General features: G+C 38.7%; 2 protein-coding genes and 1 long non-coding RNA gene across 12 annotated transcripts in view; 2 read left to right on the top strand and 1 right to left on the bottom strand.

Annotated features, from left to right (window-relative positions):
• LOC127976626 (rho guanine nucleotide exchange factor 10-like) overlaps positions 1-17422 on the top strand; it is a 43637-nt gene extending 26215 nt beyond the window's left edge. For all 9 annotated transcript variants that reach the window (XM_052581193.1, XM_052581196.1, XM_052581191.1 and 6 more), the window contains 11 exons: positions 421-536; positions 638-765; positions 1967-2067; positions 2410-2531; positions 2620-2706; positions 3118-3329; positions 3464-3621; positions 5810-5952; positions 7291-7465; positions 13757-13879; positions 15697-17422. In XM_052581193.1, the coding sequence (XP_052437153.1) occupies positions 421-536; positions 638-765; positions 1967-2067; positions 2410-2531; positions 2620-2706; positions 3118-3329; positions 3464-3621; positions 5810-5952; positions 7291-7465; positions 13757-13879; positions 15697-16190 (1859 nt within the window). In that variant the 3' untranslated portion in view covers positions 16191-17422. The remainder of the gene's footprint in view (positions 1-420; positions 537-637; positions 766-1966; positions 2068-2409; positions 2532-2619; positions 2707-3117; positions 3330-3463; positions 3622-5809; positions 5953-7290; positions 7466-13756; positions 13880-15696) is intronic.
• A 1073-nt stretch (positions 17423-18495) lies between these two features.
• On the top strand, positions 18496-23854 carry LOC127976628 (kelch repeat and BTB domain-containing protein 11). The gene is made up of 2 exons (XM_052581200.1): positions 18496-19007; positions 19540-23854. Exon 2 carries the CDS (start codon positions 19831-19833, stop codon positions 21955-21957), a length of 2127 nt encoding a protein of 708 aa, XP_052437160.1. The 5' UTR covers positions 18496-19007; positions 19540-19830; the 3' UTR covers positions 21958-23854.
• Positions 23855-24558: 704 nt separating this feature from the next.
• LOC127976497 (uncharacterized) lies at positions 24559-25803 on the bottom strand. Of its 2 annotated transcripts, XR_008157822.1 has the most exons (4): positions 25424-25803; positions 25157-25223; positions 24995-25057; positions 24559-24815 (listed from the first exon to the last, which is right to left on the bottom strand). It is a non-coding gene; the product is annotated as an uncharacterized LOC127976497 (long non-coding RNA). The 2 variants fall into 2 exon arrangements; XR_008157821.1 differs by lacking the exon at positions 25424-25803 and having other exon boundaries at positions 25157-25417.
• Positions 25804-26096: the final 293 nt, after the last annotated feature.

Genomic DNA, 26096 nt, shown 5'->3' with positions numbered 1-26096 from the left:
GCTGATTCTGCCTTCTGAGTCATGTTTCAGTGGTGTATCTGTGTGTGAGAGAGACTCATATTTTACTTCAGCTCTGAGTAAAAGAAAATACATGCTTGCTTCTTTTCCCCTCACTCTCTACTTAACATTTCTGTCTCTCTTTATCTTGGAAGGGCAGAGCAGCACAAAGCAGTCTTTTGTGTGTGGCAGTATTTGGGAAACAGACAGCACAGTCTCATAATGACTCATCTGAACCAGCGTTTAATGATTCACTGTATAATACCATTCAGTTTCAGCTGTAATCCTTAGTGCTAGTGAAGACGGGAAATTTTAAATGCCCCAAACTAAACAAAAAGCAGTGTGAGGGTGATATAGCTGTTTAAAGGTAAGAATTATTATTACTTGGAATATTAACTGCAATTGGATATGTCGCATTCGCAGATAAGTTGTATATGGGTCCAGGGCAGCTTTACCAGGACCTACAGAACCTGGTCCATGACCTGAGTTTGGTGAACCAGATCTCCACTATGATCAGCAGTCTGAAGGGGAATTATCAGGTGAGGTGTTCATATCGCAAACACTTTAGGATCAATATTTAAACCAGGATGCACTCAGTTCTTCCTACTCAAAGTCCATTTTACACTCTTTCTCTTTCCAGAATGTTAATGGGACAGTTGCTCAGGATTGGGTTTCAGGTCTCCAGCGCCTGATTTTTAAAAAAGAGGAGGAGATTCGGGCGGCTGATCGCTGTAGGATACAACTACAGTTACCAGGGAAACAAGACAAGTATGTGTGACCTCGACTTGACCTGACATGTTTTATTATCATCAATGTCGGAAAAAGTTGTGCCGAGATTTAATATTTTTGTGGAAACCTTATACATTTTTTTTTTCAGGATTCTTTGATGAATATAAAGTTCAAAAGTACTGCATTTGTTTGAAATTAGATTTATTTTGTGACAATTATACATTTATTTACTGTCACTTTGAATCAATTTAATGCATCATTGATGAATAAAAGTATCAGTTTCTTTTATAAAGAAATCTTGCTGATCCAAAATTTGAAATGGTGAAATTGTGATTTTTAGAGGTTTATAAATGTGTTTACATGTTTAATTGCAATTCATCTTAACAAACTATTTGTAGTTAATGTTTTGTTTCCGTTATATTGAAGTAGTCTTTTTAGTATTATTATCTTTTATTAGGGAGCAGAAATATACCATAATTTGGATTTATTTGGCCTTCCTGAATGTCTTAATACTAAGGCTTCTAAATGATCAAACTGCCATGTCTCTGTGTTTACGTGACTCAGAGCTTAAAGAATGACCTTAAGTCCCTAATCAGAGCCCAAAGACTATCCTGTGCAGTTATTATCCCACTCCTGTGAATCAGGGGCTTTAGAGTGTGCAGTTGTCAAAAACATACGCACACACTGATTATTTGCGACTGAATGCTTGGATTTTAGTTTCTGGATTATAGGAGTATCTTTAGACTCCCAGCTGTCAAACTAATCCTTTTGATAACATAAATCTCTCTCACACACTGTGACTTCTGGAAAATGTATGCTGTTGACTTTCTTTTTGAATTAGTGGTGGTAGTAGTCTGGATTGCATGGCTTCACTATTTTAGTTCTGGTCATTATTCTACCTATTATTTCTATACAGTGAAAGTTTTAGGGCCCCTTTCGAAAGTCATAAAATACTAAAAAAAAAGTAGAAAGTGATCAATTCTGGGATCTGTTTATTAGTATTGAAACTAGCCAATCATTAAATCACAAAGTCACTGATACACAGGATAGGACCCTGTCTGTTTCTCCAGCTGCCTGACAGTTTTCCAAACCAGCTGAACCCGTGCTGAGATATTTAGACAACCCAAGAGATTTGTGTACTGCCTGATGCACTTACAATGATTTCAGACAAACGTGTATTGTTTCCATTGTTAAAGCTTTTTCAAAGAAGAATCTGAGCTTTGTGATTTGGACTTTTCAGGTATGGGAGACCCATGTTCTTCACTGCAGTCTTCAACACTTTGAGTCCATCTATCAAGCAAGCTTGGATCAGTAAAATGCAGATGGCTAAATTGGCTCTACGTATGTGTCATTTCCTGTCTCCATATCCTGTTTTTGTCTATAACTCTTCTATGATTAGAGATCTAGGACTTAAAATTACCTAAATGCCTGAAACACATTTAAACATACCTTAATATGATGTTCCCAGCATATTTTCTAAATAAACATGTTTGTAACACATAAACAAAATAGGCCGGCTGGATTCATATAGTTCAGTCTGTGAATCATTGCTCAGCCGAGCCAGAACTAAAAGTTCAGTGCAGAAAAATGGATTATAATACTGGCAACAGGAGGACACATATGGGAATATCATTGGTTTGTAGAATCTGAGGAATGCTTGACTAATGTAATGTGTTTTTTCAGAGGAAGACAACATCCAAGGCTGGTTTTGTGCTGAAGATGATGGTAAACAAATGAGGAAGCAAAACCATCCTCTCTTACTCAAGCAGATGGCTGTGGTCATGTCAAAACTGCAGGAGTTCAAGGTGACCGACCAAACATCTTGCATCCTTATTATCATACTTGTTTATAATAGAAAATATGGTCTAATAAACCAATATGTGTTTGTGTTAGGTGGAGTGTGCAGTTCACAACCCTGAGCCTCATGTGAACACCGACAGCACTGCAGATCTGCCTGTTATGGGTCACGGATGTGTATGGGTGAGACAATTTACAGTCAAAACCTAAAATGCTTTATATTAAATCAGTTAAGCTTCCTTATTGGAGTCCAACCTGATATGAATCTGTCAGTCTGGTGTTTGTCTGTGTGTTCCCAAATCATATCAATAATTTTAAAGCTCTTTTGAACTCTAAAAGCATCATTAAACGCTGTTCTGTGTGGGAAGTGTGAGTGTAAGGTTGCATTAAAGGCTTTCATGCTGTATTTACCGTATAGAAGGGCATAAAATAATTCTCTTCTCTGAGACACCTAAGAGCCTGCAATGATGGTCTACACTCTTTTAAGAGCACTCAGCATGTAGACATCAGACTTTAGTACTCAAATCAGTTTTGTTGAACAGTTTGAAGGAACCGTGAGATGTATAGAGTCTGAAATCATCTCTTTCTTTTCAGGTGGCCAGCTGCACCAATCACATGGGTCAGGTCTCCATTGTGGCACTGCAGAATTCAAATCCCAAAGTAACTGAGTGTTTTAATGTGGAGTCGCGTATTCTCTGCATGACGTATGTGCCTCTGGATGAGCCCTTGGAAAATGTTGAGATTAAGCCTGAGGTCCGGAAAGCCAGTGACACACCGACTGTGTGTCTGGGAATGGAGGAAGGCAGGTGTGTACATCAGCCAATACATCCACAAACTACATATAGATGAAGAATAGAGTGTGATGCCTTCTATTTGTTTGTGTAGTGACTTATAGTCTATTAACCAGTCTAATCTGATGAATTGATGCTTTACTTTTCAGTATATCTGTGTATAAGAGCAGCCAACGGTCTAAGAAGGTTCGTCTGCAGCACTTCTTCTCCCCTGATAAGTCCAGTGTCACATGTCTGGTGTACAAGAGTGGGTGTCTGTATGCAGGCTTGGTCAGCGGTTCTCTGGTCGTCTACTCCAGAGCTGATGGTAAGGAGGGTTTTTTCTGCAGTGATTCCTGCTTGAATCTTGAAAGGAGATTGATTTTGTTGAATGCATTTGATTTTTGTTTTGGTGTTCGGAAAAGTAATCCATCCATTCCTTCTGAAAAGAAAACAGCATTGGATGCTGGTGTGCTTCTTGACTAGCTTAACTAGCAAGATTTTCTTGGTCAACCAATCAAAGCTAAGTTTTGCTGGTGAACAGCATGGCTGTGCCAGTAAATAACCAGCATAAACTAAGCCTAAACTAACCTAAGTAACCAGCATAAATTCACGCTGGATTAAGCAGGTTTCAACAGGGAGTGCTCTGGAAAGTACTCAAGGAAACTGAGACGTTTAAAAATATTTTTCCATTAATTCTTTCCACAGCTGTTTTTCTCTCTGGGACGCTCATATTCCATTTTACTCTCGCTCCAGTTTTCTGCTGCCTGAGACAGATATTTAGTCAATAATTTAGGGATATTGTTTAATACTCTGATTGAACTTAATTGATTTTCTTGTGACAATGTTATGTTAGGATGATTACATAATAGTTTCTACAGAAATATAAAGCAGCACAACTGTTTTCAACATTGATATTGATTGATAATAGTAAGAAATGTTTCTAGAACCCCATATTAGAATTATTTTTAGAGGCTCATGTGACACTAACGACTGGAGTGAAAATGTAGCTTCATTTTTAAATATATTCAAGAAGTGTTATTTTAAGTGAACAATATTATTGTTTTTACTGTATTTTTGATCAAATAAAGAACCAAAAAAGAGACCCCAAAACACAGACTTTAAACAGTAGTTTATGCTATATTACTTTTTAGTGTTCTCTTCTCAGTATTCACATAATGTAATACTCAACGTTTAGTAATACTCATAGGATGAGCCATTTGGAAATACACAGTTCCAGATGAATGCCGTAAAACAATACGATTTCCATCATGTGGTAACATTATCAGATCATGAGCCTTGTGTTCTGAATAAAAGTCAGTCTTCGTTTACATTTTACTCATTCAGCTGAATACAGAACGTCTTTAGTGCTAATGCAAAGATTGACATTTAATCACTAAAATGTGTCTTCTTTAAAACACTTTTTTTTTTCCTCTTACGACCATGCTTATCACAAGTCTGTTTGAATAAGAGCAAGAGACGAAGAGAGAGGGCTTGGGAATGCTGTGTAGGCGCTGGTGTTATGTAATCAGAGCCTCTAGAAGCAAACAAGCTGAATAAAGATCTGCTCAAATAAACTGGAGGGTAGGAAGATCCAGGCAGAAACAGATGCAGGCTAGCAGTGATTTTTGAAGATTATTATGGGTCATTTGAAATATAATTAAACTTGTCATTCTTTTTAATAATTCTTTATCTTTAATTTTCATTTGATCTGTTCCTCATTCAAAATTGTCCATATCACATGTCACAAAATATTAAAATGATACTCCACCCCAAAATGAAAATTTTGTCATTAATCACTTACCCCCATGTCGTTCCAAACCTGTAAAAGCTTCGTTCGTCTTTAAGATATTTTGGTTGAAAACCGGGAGACTTGTGACCATATAAATGCATCCCTGATTAATTTTTTTAATAATTAAACTTACAAATATCTAATGTGTTAATGAATTTGACATTATTTTATCCACCGTAAACATACACTTGAGTTCATTGCATTAATCAGATTGAACAGCAAGTGCTTCTTTTACTCTAGATGTCAGAATGTGTTCTCAAATTTGAGCTCGTAAAGGACTGCAACAAAACTGATCCTTAAAGAGGTTTGCAGATACCCAGTCAGAACACCAGCTCCAGCATGAGATCCAACATTTTTCGGGTGAAAAAGTGGTACTAGTATTTCCACTATGAGAGTTGTTCTTCACCTCGGTGATTGTCAGGTCTCTCTTCAATGAAGCCTTTGTGACTTAAACAAACACTCAACACGCCTCCATTCTGCCCTCTGAATGCTGCGAGGTCACTATATTTCTGCAGGAAGCCCACAGGAGCACAGGGTGTAGTATCAACCCTACCCTCGGTGTGACAACATCGTATGTAACCTTTAACATAGTTTCTCTCTCGCAAAATCAGTTTTGCAGTAAACCTCTCATACTCGGTGTTCATAGGCTTTATCCTCTCTGTACATTTACAAACACTGATATCTGAATTTCAGATTGTCTTCAAGTCTTTGCTCTCCTTCACAGACGGTTCCTGGGTCGAGTCGGGTGCCCGTCTGCTGAAGTTGGGGGTGTTGCCAGTTAAAGCCCTGCTGGTGGTGGGTGAAAACGTCTGGGCCTCATCAGGAGGGCAGATCTTCATCATCAGCACACAGACACACACTGTAGAGGTAGTACAGCACTTTTCACACATTTTAGGTGGAGCTGGGGAAGGGGAGGCAACAAAAACTAATCAGCTTGTGCCAAGTCATTTAACGCTTTGAATATCAGTTTACCTTTAGAGGACCCGCCATCAGCCTGCGCCATCTAGAGTTTCATGACATAGCTTGGCATTTATGCACCTGTTTTGCTACTGAAATGAACAGGTTTTAGTTTAGCAAATAGTCTTACAGTCTACAAGAATCCATTTCATCCATTCATTACTATAAAATCCAAATATTTTTCCAAACATTCATTTTTTTTAAGTTTATTTAACTGGAAACACCAATATAAAACATATATTAATATTATAAACATATAAACATTTCAAAACATGAACCTTCAATGATTTGTTTACACCTAGGTATCAAATTTGTGATAAATTGATAATAACTTTAGAATGAAATAAGAGGTGCACATCTCATCAGGTCTTTAAAAGTCTGTTGCAGTAAACCAAATGGACCAAATATTGCAATAGTTCTGTATGGAAATAGGCTTTAGACTATTACATGCATATTTAAAGATATATGTGGGTGTATATTGTTATGACCTAATGCTGTGATGCCACTAACAGCTGTCTATAATTTATCTTTAGAGAGTGAAAACTCTGTTTCTTCGCTCAGTCTCACAGCACATAGGGCCAGAAAGGCCTGCTGTGATCTCAGAATATTAAAGCCATGTGTTCTCTCTCCTACACGCAGACACTGACACACTGACCTGTTATCCAGCCAGCATCACTAAGCTCATTAGCCTTCAACAGCTCTGCTTGCTGTTAAACCATTGGCTGGAACGGTAGAGCGTGTGGGATGAATATGTGAGAGGTGTGCTGGAAAGAGATAGGAAATCAGTGATGCAAATAGAAAGTGGTGTTTGAGATCGTCTTTAATGAGATGAAAATCACAGATTCTGATGTGCAGAAATGCAAGAGCCAGATTGTTTCTCTTGTTCCCAGGCAGTTCTGATGTGCTTGTGGGACACACATTAGTCAAACCCTGTTAAATTTCGCATTGCAGTTCCTTGTTATTTTGTTTGCTCCAGCAAAGACGTCAAGCTGTAACATATCAGAATCGAAATGTCATCCTCTCCCTCTCTGAGTGAAGTGGGTCAAATCACAATCTCTTTTTCCTTCTCTGGACCTTCTTTTGGGTTACCTCATCCCTCAGTTCGGTAGGTTACACAGGCAGATTTTTCCAGAAATTAAGCCAAGCAAAGTCAGGCTAGTGTTTGCAGATCCAGCCAAGCCTAAATAGAAGTATGTTTGAGGTCAGATGCTTGTGTATTTATAAAAAAGTGTGTGTGTATGTTGACAGCGTCAGTTTGAAGCCCATCAGGAAGAGGGAATGGTCGTGTCCCACATGGTGGTGGCCGGTGTCGGGATCTGGATATCCTTCAGCACCGGCTCCACCCTCCGTCTCTTCCACACAGAGACTCTCGACCACCTGCAAGACATCAATATCGCCACAGCTGTCAACAACATACTCCCAGGTATAGTATACTGTGTAACGTCAGCACAAAACAGTCCTTACAAAACTTGTTTTTGCATCTTATATCCCATTAAAAGTATTCCCTTCCTAAGTAAACCCTTAGAGACAGCACCCTGTCATTTGTAGTCCTCAGACGGTGGCGGATTACAGGTGACTCTGCTGATTCACAGCTTTCTGTTTATGTAATGACATGACATCATGAGGGGGTGTGTTGTTTTGTCATGTGATTCTCTTTCATGTGGAAGAACGGAATTACAGAGTCTCTTTAAGAATCACAGAGCCATGTAATGTTCATTTACTCAGATGATGTCATGTTGATATGTTTTTTTTTCTTCTTCTTTTTAAAGCAAAATAAAAAGGTGCCGTTTTTTGCCATTATTGAATTAAAGCAGGTAGATTTTGCACCTTATTTGTAGAAAAGCTTTTTAGAGGGAATCAGGGGTTGAGTTTCCTTAGAGTGGCAGTATTTTTACTCATTGTTTAGTTTGGATTTTATCCAGCATTAGTTTTTAGTTGTTCTGAATGGGCCTTTGTGTTCAGGAAGCCATTCAGATTCAGAGAGCGATTATACTAGAAATGACTTCAGCGTTGGTTTTTGTTCTCGGTCTTTCTGCTTTTTATGATGGCTACATGATAGCTTTAATGTATGTGTAAGCAGTTATCTTCGAATACTAACTTCTCAGTGATTTAAAAAGTCCACATTGGCCCTAAATAATGTCAGTCGAGCATCTGGTGTGTTGGCCGATTTAACACCAGCTGGGTTTAGGACTAGGGCTGTAATCTTTTTTTAATCATAATCTCTGCCAAAATGTCTTTTCTTGAGTAATTAGTAAAATGCAGTCTAAGGAACTTAGTCTTACAGAGCCAGATTAAACAGCATGTGTTTTGGTCCATATTGCATCTTGTTCTGGCTAAGAACCACCTACTTGGACAGGAAGAGACCCTCTGACCAACATGTTTAGCAACCAATCATGGTTTATTTTATATTTATGTGCTATTTTCGGGGCAGGTCCATCTGAAACATTTAGCAGAATTGTAGTAGAAATAGTAGAATAGCCGATTTTATGGCACACTGGAATGTTTGGTGTGGTATTTCTGGCACTTGTTCATTGCAACATCATATGACAGTATCTATCTTGTAGAGATGTGTTTAAGTGTGAAACCTGTGTGATAACTGAATCAAATGTGTTGAATGCATAGATAGAATGCATGTGCTTTGTTAATGAGAGGACTGTTTCTTTATTCTCTAGCGCTGAATAAAGAAGCTTTATTTAAATCTCCATAGTGACAGGGGAGTCCAGACACGCTCTGACTGTGTGTTGGGAGTCCCTCACTGAATATGTTGTATCTCGTTCTCTCCTTATGCCTAATGTCTGCATGCTGTTCTAGACCTGGAAATGTTAAGGATTGGTATTCAGAAGTACATTACTTTTGAGGTAATTTATATCATAATATATTGTTTTAGTTTTTTTAGGTTTTTTTAAGATCTTTAGGCTCTTTAGGATTGATTGGCCATAGGGTTTCTGATTGAACATTAATCATTAATGTCATTTAGTGCTGTGAGTTTATACAAAAAATGTATTAAAAGTAAAATGTATGAACTTTTTTAATACATTTTGGTCCATCCATCATGCAAAGCTATATGGCTTTAGATAATTTGGAAACCTGTTGTTTTTAACAAAAGTTTCCAGGGCTCCCTTCGGTTTTCTGCAAGATTAATACCTTGGTTGTTTAACTTTAAAAATGAAGCAATTAAGGCAGCCATAAATATTATAATTTTACATTTTACAGATAAAATTATTTTTGTTTCTAAAATTTCTTATTGTACATGTACAGTAGTAAGGCTTCTTATTTTAACACCACTCATATTGGTATGTACGTTAATCAAATCATTTTTGACGCCCTACAAACAAGCTTTACTAAATTGCATTTTAAATCACAATTAGATTCCAAGAGAATCCCAATCAAGCAGCCCTAATCTGAAATGCCCTTATGTAACATTGGCAGTTAGTGGCCTTTAGATGCTGTTCTTCTGTGCAGCTGCAGAACAATGTTTTTGAATCTATTATTAGATGCCTCAAGGATTTGTTTCTAACAGTCCATGCTAATAATATTCCCCTGACCTTCATTAGAAGAGGAAACTGCTCTATCAGCTCTATCACAGTGTTTTGTTTGGATGGGGAGGGTTTTTTTCTGGAATCAGTTGTTGAGTAGAGTTCAGTTGTGGTTGAGTAGAGTTCAGCAGTCCGTCTCCATGAACCCATGCAACAGTTTGCCACACAGGAAATGGTCTGCACGGAGACATCGGCCACAAGAAGGACTTCCTGTGTGAGAGTATAAGGGTGTGTCTGACTGCAGCTGTAGTTCCCTCATTCTGATTCACTGCTGCTTGAAAAGAAAATCTTGCATTTTACACTTTGATTATTAGAATCCCTAATATTTTTATATGACTGATTAATAAGTCAATAAAATAGTCAATTTTTGAGCATTTGTCATCATTGATGTTCTTTCACACTTCCTGATTCTACATATAACACAACACTCTGGACAAGATGAGTCCTGCTAAAGTTTCCTTCGATCTGATTCATCAGATCGGAGTAATCTGTTGGCATATCTCCTTACCTACTGTTTGTTATGAGAAGAACTTCCTAGATTTGGTATCTAACAATAATATGGGCTGTTGGTACCTACTCGCCTGGCTTTGAAAGGCTCAATTGTACAGTTTTAAAAGGGTGTGGACCTGCCAGATTACTGTATAATTCCCTGCAGAAGTATGTTTATTGGAAGGGTCTCCATTAAGCTTTAATTGGTTACATTATTTTTAAAGATTTTAAGTTATACAGCAAGAGATGCATTAATTACCATCAGAATTGCTTTGTAATGTCATATGGCATCATTGAATGCAAGATTTGATTGAACAGAAGTATCTTCATCTATAATGCAGGTTACTGTCTTTTTAAATTCCAGCACCATTTTGCCTCTGGCTGGCCAGAATCCTTCAGCTTGGTTGTGCTGAGTATGTCGGATCATGCCCGGCTATTCCTTAAGCTCTGGGGCTTATTTGTCAGGGCAGGATTTCGTTCATGAAAGGCAGTGCTGGTCGCCTCCCGTGCTGTGTTGTGTCTTTACTTGTCTCTGAGGTGTTTCTTGGGATTTTATGCTCCATTTATCTGCTTCTGTTAGTAGTTCAGTGGAATGATTTGAAGTTTGAATAACCTTGAAAGACAAATGTTTTTTGCTGCGTGAAACTGGCACTGTATGGAAATCCATTCAGTTTCAACCCTCAAATGGAAAAAAAAAAAAATTAAGGGTAACTCTTCAAAGCATTTTGTCACCTGAATAATTTTTTTCTCTCACAAAAATTTGGTATGTACTACCAAAGGAGGGGAATTAATCTGTATCATATTTCTGTAGCTCCCGAGTTTAACTTCAGTACAGCTGCATACAATCATTTTGCATGGCTAGCAGTCACCTCAGACAGAGAGAACCTGAAACCCTTTTTGATTTGTGTTCAGTAACGCAAGAGCAGATTTTAGGATGAGGGATTGGTAGCGTAATTCCTTTGTGTTGTGTCCTGACCTTGGAAAGATGGAGTCTGTCCCGAACTTACCTTACAGAAACATGCAGCTAATATCATACATCACTTTGTCTGTACAACAGTGTCTTATGTAACATTTGCTGAAATGACTGGCAGACATGGTCATGATCCCTTCGCCCGGTAATGGATTTGACAGCTGCTAAAACATTGTTTGCATTCCATATTTGCTGGTGTTTGTCTGATATATTACAAATGTACCAAAGCTCTTTGAATCCATTTGTTGTCATCATGCAAACAACCACCTTTTTTGTGAGTTTTTTAGAAGAGTCATCCTCTATCAAGCGTTGAGTGAAAGTTTTGAAATGCATATTATGGCCTTTGTGGAAATGATAAAGACTGGTATCAGTTTGTGATAGTAGAGGCAGTGGTATTTGTCTCTGATGGCTTTGTCTCCTGTGACCCAAATACTCACTCGTGTGTGCATTAATGACACAAACAGAGCAGCCACCACAAAAACAGCTGCACTGACTCTTGGGGTTCAGATAGATCTTCATTATCGCATCAATTATGTATGGACAATATGTTTAATTTTTTTTAATTGAAAGGATGTTACTCCAGGAACTCTTTTAGCCCCATTAGTGGTTAATGCTTGGATAGATTTTTCCTCCCTTAGTGTCTGACACAATGTCAGCATTAGAGCTGATTAAACTGGCATGTTGATACTGGTTGTGATTTGTTTAAATATAGTGATATGCATTACAGAGAGTCATTTTCCCCCACACACACACACACACCATCAAATCAGCACATGCATTTCTGAGTTGCTAAATGACAAATCAGTTGTGATTGTTCTTGACATGATTTATAATAAAGTGTGTCAGTCTTTTGAAGGTGGTACAAAGATGTCAGCTACAATATCACTCAACTAGCAGGCGATTAACTGGTTAAAACACTACAGATAGCTTGTACTGATAGTCTTATACAAAATAAATTGTACATATGATGTTCATTATTATTAGTTATAGTAGTATATATTATATGGATGTTGAATCAGGGTTATTGGTTAACTGAAACTAAAACCATAAAAATACAATAAATGTTGAGTAAGATCAAGTGAAATATTCAAAAACCTAAAGTTATTTTATTTCAGATAAACTCGATGCCAACTCGGTCTGCCAAGTACATGTCTTTCTGTCCCTTTTCTGAAGGTCACACACACACACACACACACACACACAGAGCCCACAGCTAAATCTGTTCTTGGATATTGGAGATTTTCAGCTGCACCACCGCAGCCAGATGACGAGAATTCACCACAGACTCTTTTTATAAACATAAAGGACCCTCTCATTTTTATTTCACAATAACTTATGCAGAGTAACCGATTTAAAAAGTTTATAAAGCTAAATGGGTCTTTCTCTTGTCCATTAGGAGGACTGAACAGTTGTTGATAAAATTTAGACTAAAATGTAGTTTCTTTGTGACCGATTTGGTCTACTAATTTAGTCTACAGGACTTATTGTAAAACACTTCAAAACTGTGCAGATGTTTTTCAGACTCAGTCCTCATTTGTTTAGCAATAGTCCCCGATTAGAGTTTCCATGACTAATGTAATGATCTGTGATGTTCAGAAATATGAGCAAACCCTTTCCTAAAGAGGAACAGCTCAATAGAATATTGCTCTGTGATACTTCTAACTTGCAGTTTGATCCTGACCAATCAGGTGTTTGGAGGGTGTTGACCCATAGTTGGGTTTTTTTTTTTCAGTCAGTGTTGTTCCTTTTCACCAGCAGTTCTGTTTGTTCATGTGTGATAATTCACAAGAAAACAGCTCTGGCCCGATGACATACTACTTTTTAGTCACAATAATAAAATTCAAAACACATTGTTATTGCATTTAGATAAAAATCCTTTAATCCTCCCCTTGTTTTTCTTAACTTCATAGTTCTTAGAGGGTCCTAAAGTTCTAAAGTTTATATTCTGTATCATATATATATATATATATATATATATATATATATATATATATATATATATATGTGTGTGTGTGTGTGTGTGTGTGTGTGTATTTATTATTATTATTATTATTATTATTATTAATTTATTTTTTATTTATTTTTTATCGATGGAGTAATATACTTTGAGTAAATATAACTGTTTTATTGTTATTATTATTAAACACAGCATTCCTTACCATTTTTTTTATATAGTTTATATATTCTTAACATTGTCAGTTTATAGCATGTTCTTCACCAGTAATGAATCAAAAAGGACTAAATGATTTTATTTAATCACCAACATGAGAGTAATTTTAAAATAGATTTAATATCAATCATAGAACTGTGACCAGGCTGGACTTTTAGACTTTAGCTCATTTAGAATTTTTATTTCATTTAAATGATTCCACTTAATGTCCAGTACATGATGTACAAATTTAGAGTTGTTTGTTTAACAAAATATCTGAACGTTTGCCATTCTTTTCTTTCTAATGAGGCCTCCCTCCCATTTGTGAGTGCGCATTGTGTCAGGTTTCTTTGGAAACCAACTGCTGTTCAGCATCATCCCCATAGTAACCTACCCACACATGCTGTCGAGTTCCTACCCACACAGCCTAGCATGTGTTATTATTCCACTGGGTGAATGTTTCACCAAGTACCTCTAGTCATGAGTGCTTGCCACAAGTGTTTTATAGTATGTTTTTCTGATTTAGTTTGCAGTGTAAGTAGTTAAATCAAATGAATTGTTCCCTTTCAGGACAGCAGAGAGTCTCTGTGAGCAGTCTGTTAGTGTGTCACGGACTGCTGTTGGTGGGGACCAATCTTGGGGTCACAGTGGCCCTGTCCATCCCCAGACTGCAGGGCATCCCAAAAGTCACAGGTGGGTTTTTAAAGGGGTTATATGATGTTGCAACAAGGAACATTATTTTGTGTATTTGATGTAATGAAATGTGTTCATGCCGTTTAAGGTTAAGCGAGGTGTGCTCTGATTGGCCAGCTATCCATGTGCATTGTGATTGGCCGAATACATCAAGCATTTGATGGAAATGTTACATCCCTTAACATAGTGTGATGCCGTCTCCCGGCAAAACCGGACAAAACCAGTAGAACCCATTACAAATGGGTTTCATACATTTGTTGCATACAGTAGGGACATAATTACTGATTATAATGACTTGCATTATCTTTTTACGCATTGCGTTGCATCGCACCGCATAAACCTAAAACCATGTCTGTATTTGGAATTGGAGAAATAACAAACAACCAGCGCTACTCTACACTCTGCAAAACATGCGTGTGAATCATCAGGGGTAAATCCTTTAAATATAAAAAGTGCACTTACAGTCTGTGAGTCAGAACAGCCTGCAGATCAGGAAACAGTCCTCCATAAAATGCGTTTCACACATCTGAATATTTGGGTTGAACTGTTCTGGAACAGTGTTGTAAATACAACTTAACCACTGATTTCTAGTCGTGTCCTCTTTTGGAAGGCAAAACAAAGTAGTTTTGCTTTCACGATGAAACACAGCGTCACACACGGCGGGCTGGGTGAGCGGAGGCCAGCTTGAAAATGGCACGTCCAGCTGATTCGATGAAGGCAACCACATGTGATGACCCCGGCTGGACTCCGCTTCGTCCACGGTGAAAGCTGATCTGGTGATCTACAGTGCGAAGTTGATGCATTTCCTCAGCGACCAGCATGAATCAGCTCTAGCCATGACGAAGTGAATATCCTCCTCTTTTGGAAGGCCAAAGAAAGTAGTTTAGCTTTCACAATCAAACACACAGCATATCCACAACATGGCGGTGCGGCAACAACAATACTACAACGAGAATTAAAGTTACACCTTTTTTCTTTACATGAACATTTGGGCGATGATATGCAAATCTTCCCCCATTGTGAAGTAGAGATGTGGGGGTGTGTTAGAACGAGCCATTTTAGAAGGGCGTGGCAGATAAAGAATATCTCTTTGGATTTGAGACTTTAGTCTTTGTAACTTTATAGATCTTCTTTATGCACCAAGAGCTTGTAACATTCAAAAGAGAAAAGATATATATATATATAATATTATTATTATTTTTTTTTTTTTTTGCTTTTTAACATTTAACTTTGTAACTTTTTAAAAATAAAAACTCTTGAAATTGATGTTAAAAATGGAAAACTTTGATAACAGATATATAATTTTATATCTATTATTTATATATATATATATATATATAGGTTCCACTTTAAGTGGCATTAACTACAGTACACTTACATTTCAATTAATAATTTAGAACAATGCACTTATTGTGTACAAAAGTGTTTTTACCCATTCCTTAAAACTTAACCCACCCTTAAACCTAACCTTACCCGTATCCCCCTTATTTTTGATGCAAGTACATAGTAGTTAAGGCCACTTAATATATAAAGTGGGACCAATAAGTGTATAAAAGTTTATAAATGAATAATACTAAAATAACACTTAATGACGTCTGATTTTATGTTTAATATTTACATTAGAGGAAGTTCATTTTTTATAATCATTATACTAAAATTATATTTGTTTTGATGAGATGTATTTTACTACCCTTATATATTTCATTATTGTGTTCTGACATCTGTGTGTTATGTTTCTTTTATTTATTTTATGTTTGAGGCATACTTTTTAAAGCTGCTCATCTCGGTCATTCATCTCCCTCATTGTCTTGCCCCAGGTCGAGGAATGGTCTCTTTTCATGCTCACCATGGCCCAGTCAAGTTCCTCACCATGGCAACAGCAGTGTGTAATGTCTCCCAAGCAACCATGGCAACTCTCACCTCCAACACACCCAGCCAATGCCAGCCTGGGGCCCCCGAGGTGGAGGGATCCCAACTGGACGAGAACTGCTCTGGGGTGGGGTGCAACAGTACCAGCTCTCCCTCACATGCTCCAGTTCTCCAGGACTCCCTGTCTTCTTCATGTGGGTCTCTGGCTCTGTCTCAGGGCTCTTTAGAGCATGGCCCAGAGGACGGGGCGATATACGACCTGCTGAACGAGCCGGTGCACTTCCAGAAGGCCAAGCAGACTGAAAAAGTAAATGTTAGCTCATTGTTGGTGGTGTCTGGAGGACTGGGACATTGCAGAATAAACAGAAAAACAAAACAGTCTAAGCACGAGGAGATGGTGGCCACTATTATGGTGTGGCAAATACCACTGCCCAGCCTTTAAAAGATAAAGATGGAGGTATTCAGAGAACGGTGAGGATCAGGTTTTAGTTCGGATGCAGCTGCACAAACACCAGTATCCTTCGTGCTTTTGTTTCTTTTAGTCATCTAATTGATGCTTTTACTGTATGTCTTCATTATAGACCATTACACGTCAGAGAGAGCAGTTCCTTAGACTAACATTACATTCAGTCATGGGCTGATGGGGGGAAAAAGATTAAAGAATGAAGGGGGGGGGGGGAATGTGTTCCAGGAATGAGCTGAACTACCAAGTACTCGGTCAAGCATCACGGAAATGTGTTTTACCACTTTCACCTGAATTAAAAAGTGCATTTGTGAAAATGTCAGTACCACTGCAGTGTGATAATATTCAGGTCTAATTGTGGTAATATAACATTTTTAACTGCTACATAATTACATTTCATTCAATGTCAGTTGTTTTCTGTAAAGAACATTTCATGAAAGGAAATGTCAAAATGTTTGCTTCAAGGAATGGTTGTTCTTTTTAAAAGAGGTTTTAAAACGTTGGTTGAATCCGGGCCCATCTGTGGTTCATGGGCTTTAGATTGGCCTCTGTGATCAGCTACAACCTGGGACTGAATGACTTGTATGGGGTTCTCTGGCGGGCCAGAGATTTTGTTTGGGTCCTAAAGTGAAGTTGGTGTTCTGTGTTACAAGTTCAAGAAAAATGGCATTCCTCCGTAACTCTAATTTAAAATGAACGCTTATCAATATTTAAAGGTATGGAAACAAGCTTTATAATGATAAATTGTGATCTGTATTTCTGACTTGTATATTAACAAATATATGCCACTGTTTTAACCAGCATTCTTTGTATATCTGTGCATGTGTGATAGAAAACCAAGTGTGATTTTGTTTTTGTTTTTACCTGTCCCTTTTTATTTTCGGTCCCTTTTTAGTTTCTTTTTCCTTTTGATGGACTATAACTGCCAGCTCATACATAGAGGAATGTCCTAAAAAGAAAATCACATTTGAGGCTGAACAGAGGTTGAATGGATTTCTGTAAAATGCACTTTACCAACAGCAACACTGATTTATGGTAAAATTGACATGGGCATGGATGGAAGGAAGCAAAGAAACGTAATTAAAAAATGAAAATGTGTTTATTTTTCACCTTTGTGTTTCCGGTGCGATGTGTTTGAGAGAATTTGTCTCGATATATTCATTTTGCAAGGTGTCTGCCTAAAAGGGAAATTAAAAAGTTTATATTTATTATCCCTTTACTACGATGGTTGATTATTATTGGATGTTTAGATATTAACACTTAATTTATACACTGAGTGAGAATATTTATATTTATATAAATGCAGATAATATTTGAACAGATAGATTTTTTTACACATCAAGATGAGAATCAAGCACTATGCACCCCTTAAATAATGAACTTGCAAAATGCCAAGTAAATAGTTTTTATGATTATTGTATTTAGAGTTTTTAAGATTAAAAAAAAAAAGCTGATATCTCAGTGTTTGCAAGAATCTTTGGTTTTGATCTGATGTCTGTCTGTCGTAATTTAGAGTGGGCAAAACTTCTGATATTTAAGTTATAAATAAAGTCCTTGGGTAAGATTTAGTTGTTCTGCTGGAGGCCTTTCCTCCCTCCCTCCTTCACAGGATGCCACACTAATATATACAATGCTTTCAGTCTTTGTGGGCTCAGGGATCTTTGTGAGTCCCCTCGGACTGAGAACAGCTGATGTGTGTATTTAGAGGGCTGATAGTGACATCTCAGTCTGACCATGTGCTGTCAGGCTGACAGACCGTTTCAACTATGATTTGATGCTCTCTGAAATGGAGTGGTTACCCTAGGAACTCTCTTGAAGACCAATGTAGCCCATAATATCAAGAAGGAGAGTAATGGGCTTGCTTAATGTGCTCATAAAACTTCACCACATTCGTGAAGGCCAGATGAAGTCATGCTGTTCTTGACCATTTTTCCAGCTTGGCTTCTCTCTCTCTCTCTCTCTCTCTCTCTCTCTCTCTCTCTCTCTCTCTCCTTTGTGTAAAACCTGAAATTATTTTTTTTCTGACATTTGTGAGCTCTTTATAGAGTGGACATGTAAGTAGACGTCTTTTTCGTTTCATGTTGTATTTTGTCAACGTTATCAAATATAGTCAGTGTTCTTCACAGACTGAACCGGTTTACTGTGCTTTATCACTACCACGTTTTATTAAAGAATAATAAAATGCTTCAGCACAGCATTTAGCTAGTGTTTTTATTCAATAAACATTCAAATGCTCTGCGCTTGGGAGTTCCCGTTGTCTATTGCGCAACATCCTTCATTTGGCGTCGCGTTGAGTGTGCAGGAGCGTCGCGTCGCGCGCTTACCGCGGATTTGATCAGGGTGAACACAAACGGGGGTGTGGTTTAGATCAATAACTACCTCAGCCTACAACACAATTAATAATACTGCAAATCATTTCGAGGACAGAGAGGCGGTGTCGGTCAGATCCGAGGCACAGGGTGGCTTTATGGAATCTATTTCGTTTCATTCTTTTCATTGAGATTATGATATTTTGTGGACGCCGATTTTCCTGCCGAGGCTTTCAGACGCATACAGTTGGTCGAGGATGAGGAGGGGAAAGAGAAGTTCTAGTTGAACTGCCGTTTTACTACAATGTGGGATGGACAGTACGTTCCTGTGAATGGTTAAGTGGTCTGAATTTGGGAAAACTCAGCCCTCGTAGACTAATGTGTGGATTCCCTGCAGCGCGGTGTATTTAGATCTAACGTTAGTCACTGACTTACATAAGAGCGCTTTGTGTGAGGAATTGCGCAAAGAAATCCCGCCGCTTAACGCGTAAGTAACGTTACCAAGTCTATTGAATAATTTAAAATATATTCAGTATTATTATTTCAAAGACCAACGTTACTTTATCTGTCTTGAAAATGACTAATTTTTTCCTCGTCGTTATTAATATACAAGTCTGCCGTTTGCTGTACATTTGTTTTTAGATTTATTTTATTTAAAGGTGCTGTTTCGCGAGCTCTTAAAGATTTAACCCATAATGCTCTGTCAGTAGGTTTGCAAGCAATGCGCATGCGCATTAGAGTGATTTAAATGGAGCATGTCAGTGTTTTGATCAGTGAGGGGTACAGCAACTCAGTATGTGATGTTCATGGTTTATTTTACTGTCACTGCTGAAGAAAGATTATTTGCATTGTTGAAAAGAATACATGAAACGTTTTTGCCCATAAGAGCACCACTTGCTATTAGTCCACATTAGAAGATTTTAACATTAACTTTCTAATAATTTGGATTAGGCCTAGAATAAATGTGTAATATGAGTGTAATTATATGAATGAATAATTTTGTCGTCTTTTCTCGGAAGGTTTGGCCTCAGTGCTGTGAACACTGATAACAAAGGATCTTCTCTTGATGTTTTTTTGTTCTTGTTGTTTACCTGGATGAAATGTACACTGATGGAACAAACAGCAAACCTGTCCAGCTAGGACACACCAGTGTGGTCTCTGCAAGATCATTACCCCAATAATTAGAATCTGCCAATCATTCCTGAGGCTCACCGGGATTAACTTAGGTCTACTGCTGGGAAAGGAAAATTTTCTGAGTTGCTCTGAGAGCACTAAATGAGTGACGTAAGGTGTACCACAACTACAGAGAGATGAACAACACTCTGCAAGACAGAAACATGTTCACAGTACAAGCAGACGTTATATTTCATGCGGCAAACCCTGACTCTCCAGAATCACCTATACCAGGTGAAGGGAACAATAACAATGTCCCGGCTTTGGGGAAAACGGGCCTCCCGAGCATGGAAATACTGCAGGGTCTCCCGGGTACATGGGATACGTCAGAAGATTTAACTGACAACAGGAGTTTGGGAAACAACGGCGCTGTAACAGGTGCAGAATACGCACAAGACGCCGTCTCTAGTGACAGTGGATTTCAAGAGCACATACAGCCTCTGGACTCGTCTAGAGCACCAAATCTGGACCTTAGTTTGAGAAATATGAGTGAAGCTTCAAGTCAAGGAAATATTAGAGAAGAAACAAATGGCACGAAGGTAGCTTCCAGTTTGGCACCCTCTGTGTGCTTCAGAGCAGAGAACAAGAAGGAAATTGACAAATTGTCCAATGTCCCAAAAGATGGTGAGGTGGTTCGGAGTCAGTTTGACATTAAAAATGTCTCCTCCACATCAGAGGACAGAAATAATTCCTATTCAAGCTCCCAAGAAACAAGGTCACTTGAAAAAACGCTAGGATGCTTTCTAAGTTCCTCTGAAGGAGCAGATCAGACCCGCAACAGAACATCGTTTGGTCAGACAAGGCTGGAATCGAGCCAAGGGGTAAAGCCAACTGGATCTGCAGTAAGAGAAGCTCTATCTGCAAAGGAAGAGCCGAATTTAGTCATAGAGGTGGGCGGACAGCAAATACAAGCACACAAATCAGTATTAGCTGAGAAAAGTGATTATTTTAAGGCTAGGCTCTCTCGAGACATCCTGAAGGTAAAAGGAATGAGCTACAAGACCTTATTGGTGCTTTTAGATTATGTTTACTCCTCCCAGATGAACGTAAGCAAAGACAATATTGTGGAAGTCATCACAGGAGCAAAGATCCTGCAGATGCCCTGTGCGGTACAAGCCGCCATCGACACCATATCCACACAGATCACGCCGGAGAACTGCTATGAAATCCTAACGATCGCCAAAAAGCAGCGCTTAAATGAACTGAAAGAAACCGCCTATCGATTCATGAGTGACAACTTTCTTCAGGTTCTGAGAGATCCGGCGGTCTACGGGCGCCTCACGGGCTCAGAGAGAGACCTCATACTGCGCAAACGGATGGAGAGCCGCCAGTGTCTGATGGTGGCGGAAATCAACGACGTGTTTGAGCGTGTAGGAAGCAGACCGCCCAGCAGAAACAGCAGCCGTCCCCAGAGTCCTCTCTCCATCACCTCTTTTGAGGACAATCACTTGATCTACTATTACAATAAGAGCAGCAAGGACTGGCACACGCTGACCGTCATGCCAGAAGACATCAACACCAGAGGCTGCGGCATCTGTACCATGTACAACTACTTGTTTGTGGCCGGCGGGATCAGGGGAACTGGGGAGAAAAGCAAAGTCTCGGACAAAGTGTTCTGCTACAATCCCATCACAGACCGCTGGAGCGAAGTCCGACCCATGAAGCAAGCGCGATCGCAACTCAAACTCGTCTCCATGGACGGGAACCTGTACGCCATTGGTGGTGAATGTCTGTTCACGGTGGAGAAGTACGACCCTCGAATGGACCGCTGGACGGCAGTGGCTCCTCTACCCAAAGGAGCATTTGCGGTAGCTCACGAAGCCACTACGTGTAACGGCGAGCTGTATGTCTCGGGAGGGTCTCTGTTCTATAGGTTGCTCAAATATGACCCCAAAAGAGACGAATGGCAAGAGTGTCCATACAACAACAGCAGGAAAAAGTCCACAGACATGGTGGCTCTCAAGAGCTTCATCTACCGGTTTGATGTAAACCGTGAACAGGGCATCAGCGTCTTTAAATACAACACCATCGTGAAGATGTGGCATGACTGCGCCTCGCAGCAGCAGGGCAGCACACTGCCGTTTCGATGCGCTGTCATCGATAATTGCATCTACTGTGTGAATAAATCTCAGACGCTTCAGTTCACTGTAGAGGAGGATGGAGGTCGATTCAAAGACGAGTCTCTGAAAGCACCTGTGGAGGCCAAAGGGATCTTATTCCCCTTCGTTCTCAGCTTGCCTGAGAGAGGTGGAAGAATTGCATGAGTAGGATATTTCATCCCTCGGATGACCCTTCAGAGTCGCTCCAGACCTGGAGAAAGAGAATGCCTGGTCAATATTTATAGATTAAACATTATCTCCTGAGAAGTTCAAGAAGCTAGCACGTAGTGCTTGAAACTGGAATGTGTTCCTTTGCATGGTAAGAAGAACATGTAAAACAAATATATGTTTAGCGCCTTAAAATCACAGCTCCACTATTCAACTTTAGGTGAAGAAAGTCATACATTTACAGCTCATATAGTCTCTTCCTTCATTTGTTTTGTGCACTTTGTATCGGATAGTAATTTAGGTTAAACTTTGTGGCTGGAATTTGCTAAAAAAAAAAACGACTAATGATCCGACTAACACAATTAAAGTTTCGTTTCTGAACACAAACTTTGACCAACTCAAACAAACTGCAAAAGGGGTAAACACATTGATCCCACTAACTCACCAAACCTCTGTCGTGCAGTGTGAATTAGCCTTAACAGGGCAATTAAGAGCACAAATGAACAATTGAAGCACATAATGTAATAATGTGACCTGTTTCCTAGCAACAGATTCTATGCAAATAGATTTTGAAGTACAAATGATTAAAAAAATAATAATAATAATTACCACGTACAAACGCCTGCAAAAAATAGCTCTCGGTTCTAGAGCTTTGTTACAGCAGGGGTCAATAAATGCTCAGAAGCAGCTGAAGGAGAAGCAATAACCTTTGCTAATATTAAAGTAACATTAGGGAAACATTAAGAGCACAAAGCACTTGACCTCTGGAACTGCTGCTACTCGGATATTACTGGATCACACAGGTGTTAAGTTCAATCCAGTGCATTTCTATGACAGCACACTCAGCGGCTCATTAGCTCTGAGACCTTTTCGGGGGATATTTGAGCACTTTCACTGGGGAAAGTCCAGAAGGCAAAAAAATGTCTGTTCCTTATTTCTGAATCCTTGCCAGAGATAAAAGTTGATACTTTGCAGGCAGACAACAATTCATTTAAATTGCATTCTCATGAGCAATACATTATTTGTCCGCAAAACATATCATTCATCAATTTTTTAGGATTTAAGATCATACTGTTATGTCTCTTATTAATGAAGACTGTAATTCCAGTACATTACAATAGCATTTATCCGTAATAAACACTTCAGATTCTCAGACATCTGTGATCTTCAACAGAAAGGGAGAAAATATTGTCTTGGTGTCGTCTTCTTTTCTAAAAAACCAAAACAAAAAACAGACAAGATCACGCAACACAAAACATTTATGTAGTGTCCATGGCATGTATTGAGGCATTATATGTCATTTATAACTTGGATGTTGCATTCTGTGTAGACACCCTGTGATATTTAGTGTCCAGAAATATTTTACTGAGATCTTGTTCACGCTTCAGTATTCTCCTAGACAGTTCTGAATTGATGGAGGATGTGAGAGGATTAATAGTTTGAGGATGTGGATTTTCTAAATGTTTCTTCATTGTAATTCTGTTGAGATAAACCCAAGGGAATTTAAATATGAATGTTGGTATGATTATGAACTTGAATGTGAATGTTTTCTAATCTTTTTGAATTAACCCCATGTGCTTTAATCACTTTTAATGAAGCTTGACAAACAACACAATTCCAGTACACATCATTCGAAAATTAATTGACTGACTAATTAAACTGATTGACTGAATTAATCATGAATCCCTTACAATTTTGCAGTGGTTTAATTTGTATTTAAATGGTAGCTACTTTTTTCTGAGTGTTTTTTTATGTTTTAAAGTAGTCTGATAATTGTAAAACTCTTCAAGCATTCAGATAAAAGTGTCTGTGACATGGTCGTATGGGGTGTGTGATTGGGGCAATGTTTGCTGGGTTGCTGATGTGAATAAACCTATTATGCTTTTAAAACCAATAGCTTAATGGCGTTTTCAGTGGCTCTACAAACTAATGATTCTCAGTTTACAATCAAATTTATTTTGGTCATAGTTCAGTATTTTAGCTGTGTTACAGTTTGTTTTATTTTTTTCACCAGCGATCTGAAGAAGCAGAACATGTAAAATCAATCTTTGTGGAGACCATTTAGTGACCTGAGGTTAAGTGTCTGACTCAAGGGTACCATGCACACGGGGGGGGGGGGGGGGGGGGGGGGTTATTCCTAATCGGGACTGAACCATCATGCTATCAGTAATTGGAATTAAATGTTCTTTGTAGAGATATCTGATTTCATTCAATGAACGCTGCCCTTTTGGGGGAATATCTGTTCTGTAGGGTGTGACAAGACTGCAGAGGTTTTCCTGCAGCACTACTGCCATCTAGAGGATGGAGTCAGTAACACATTATACATTTCCTAAACTACTAATTACAGAGGTTCACACTTGAAATGTGTGTGTGTGTCTAGAAGACTCGAAAATTAATAAATGTTATAGTAATATTGTTCACTTGAAATGACAACTTGTATATAGGTCACTAATTAACAATAAAATGTTTGTAAATATAAAAATAAATATTTTAAAGTACTACAAAAAACAACACACAAACTCTCCACAGTTGGAAATGATGACTTTCTGTTAGGTTTTGCCATAGACACAAAGCCATTAGAAAACAGGACAAAAAAGCCAAAGGGAATATTTTATTCAGAAAGAATGCATCAAATTCATCAAAAATAACAGCGCGGAATTTTTTTAATGCATCAAAAAAGATTCTCATTTCAAAAAAAATTATTTTTGACTTTTTTATTTATCAAAGAATCTTTAAAACATCAATAACTGTTGTAAACTTTGATAAAAATAAATGTTTCTTGAACAGCAAATAAGCTGTGATGAAGAACTGCCAGTCATTAGCATTGGGTCTAGAGTTTGCCATCGACAGCAGACCTATGAGCGCATGAGAGAGACCAGACTTCAACAACAACAAAAACAAGCAGAACAGCAACGAAAAACACATATGTCATAGACATGCAAGTAATGGGTTAACACAGCATCATCAGTGCAAGCAATAGAAAAACAATCAAGAGATTTATCATGCACCCTACTGAAACCAAAAAGCCCCTCACCTGGTCGGGCTCATGTTTGGCCATGTTCACTCGGATGGTTCTGCCAAACAGCTCCGACTCATTCTGCAGAACACAAAACCCAACAGACATTAACCTAGACTCCTGCAGCGCACAATCCTGTTTTTTTATGAGACCACAGAAGTCAGTGGTTCAATAACTCACCATGTTATCAATGACAGTTTGTCACCTGTCTCACAATCTTTCCCGTCCACTTCTTCCGCCAGACCACCTGAGAACACAAGACCGTATATTTGACTTATAATAATACTTTATATTCAACACACTCATATTTCATCTTCTGCTGCTTTCCCGGCTACAGATGATAATCGGAACCGCATCACTAACATGCATGTGATTGTGGAATGAAATTATAGCGCTGTGAGAGCGAAGCGATTTTGATTGTAATTTATAATTTGGATGTTTTTTTACCAACATAAAGAACCATAGACAGTAAAAGAAAGAACACGCCCCATCGCCGCCATCTTGCTTGTAACCTTCGTCACTTCTAAATGGTGTGTCGCCCTCTAGTGATGCGGAGTACAAATAACATCACATAAATACACAACTGTCCGTTGTTCAGATATGGTTTCACAGTTGTACTTAGGGTGACCACTTCTTTTACTGTCTATGGTGACCACCCGTCCCGCGTAGCGCGTGCGCGCACAGCGTTTAAAGCCAAATTCATGCGTCCCACAAATTGAGACTGTGTCACGCATAATCAATGCTTGCTCAAAAAAAGTAGGTCGAACCCCAGGCAGCCAAACGAACATTACTTGACAGTTCAGCACGCTACTGTTGCCACACCCACCCCTCAGTTGAACTGCTGACTAGGTTGTTGTCAACTTTTTCGTTGTTGTCATGACAGCGCAGGCACGTGCATACCAGACACACTGGGAAGGAACTTTTAGATGCACGCTTTCCAATTCGAAAAATGGAGAAAGTGAGGCAGCGCCACGCCACCATCAATTAAAAAAGAGAAGGTGTCTCCTGTACTGTTTTTTTTTTTCATGCGCCTGCCTGAAACATGCAAGTTCACCATCCTTTCTCCCCCTTCTCGTTCCGTGAACCTCTGGAGTTGTGAGTTTAGACTTTTTTTTTTTTT

Source organism: Carassius gibelio, chromosome B17 (assembly GCF_023724105.1).
Source record: "Carassius gibelio isolate Cgi1373 ecotype wild population from Czech Republic chromosome B17, carGib1.2-hapl.c, whole genome shotgun sequence".
Lineage (NCBI taxonomy): Eukaryota > Metazoa > Chordata > Actinopteri > Cypriniformes > Cyprinidae > Carassius > Carassius gibelio.
The sequence above is the reverse complement of the archived record's forward strand: the minus strand, read 5'-3'. Positions and strand labels throughout refer to the sequence as shown.